The sequence below is a fragment of the Nicotiana attenuata genome, unplaced genomic scaffold (assembly GCF_001879085.1).
Source record: "Nicotiana attenuata strain UT unplaced genomic scaffold, NIATTr2, whole genome shotgun sequence".
Lineage (NCBI taxonomy): Eukaryota > Viridiplantae > Streptophyta > Magnoliopsida > Solanales > Solanaceae > Nicotiana > Nicotiana attenuata.
The window spans coordinates 1-1191 of record NW_017685388.1 but is presented as its reverse complement, the minus strand read 5'-3'; the positions used below and the strand labels follow the sequence as shown (position 1 = coordinate 1191).

Genomic DNA, 1191 nt, shown 5'->3' with positions numbered 1-1191 from the left:
ATACTGGAGCATAGAGTAGTAGAAAAGTTGGAAACCAAAATAATCCAGAAGATAGCTCAAGGTTGGAGATGGATTTCCAATGCTAGCTCTAACAATAAAGGTCGAATATGGATAATCTGGGATCCAAGACGTATAGATTTTGTTCTGCTCACTAAAGAGATACAGTATATACATGGGGTGACTAAGATATATGATCTGAACCTGAGTTTCCACTTCACAGCTGTTTATGGTCTTCACTCAATTCAGGATCGGAAAAGCATGTGGATAAGTCTACGAAGCATAACACAAATACAACAGGGTCCATGGATCATTATGGGGGACTTTAACACTATCTTACATCAAGAAGACAGAATGCATGGTTCACCTGTACAAGAATATGAGACAAGAGACTTCAGGGAATTCTTAATGAATACAGGATTCTGTGAAGTTAAAACATTTGGAAGGGAGTATACATGGACAAATAGCCACACATATAGCAAAATCGATAGAGCCATTGCAAATGCAGATTGGATGATCAATATGACCACACAAGTAGTTCATATTTTGGAGCCTCACTTTTCTGATCACTCACCCTTGAGCATCAGTTTCACTGAATCACCTAAAAGAGGAGGAAAGCCTTTTAAATTCTTCAATTGCATAGCTGAACATACACAATTCCAACAGGCAGTTGAGGAGGGATGGAACATACAGACGAATAGGAAGAACATGGGAGCAATATGGGACAAACTCAAGGGGGTTAAACAGAATTTGAAAAGACTCAATACTGAGCAGTTCATTGGTGTAGATAAGAAGATTAAGGAGGTCAGACTACATCTACAAGAGGTGCAAGAGAAGTTAAGTGCCGACTACCTGAACACCATGCTAATGGAGGAAGAAAGGGAATTAAAATGTCAATTGGAGAAATGGAGTGGTATCGAGGAAAGCATATACAAGCAAAAGTCTAGAATTCAGTGGCTAAAAGAAGGTGATTCTAATACTGCCTACTTCTTTGCCTCCATGAAGCACAGGTATTCACAGAATCACATCAGGAACCTTAAAAATGATCAGGGGGAGAGACTCCATACTGAAGCTGAGATAATAAAGGAAATAACTGGATATATGAGAATACTTGGCACATCAACAATACCCTGCCTGCCATGATCCTCTGACTTAGGAGACCACTGCTACTATGGAACAACAAGAGGTTGATTC

General features: G+C 39.5%; 1 protein-coding gene across 1 annotated transcript; it reads left to right on the top strand.

The window, feature by feature from the left end:
- Window positions 1-312: 312 nt before the first annotated feature.
- On the top strand, window positions 313-1140 carry LOC109222147. Its single transcript, XM_019386539.1, has one exon. It carries the CDS (start codon window positions 313-315, stop codon window positions 1138-1140), a length of 828 nt encoding a protein of 275 aa, XP_019242084.1.
- Window positions 1141-1191: the final 51 nt, after the last annotated feature.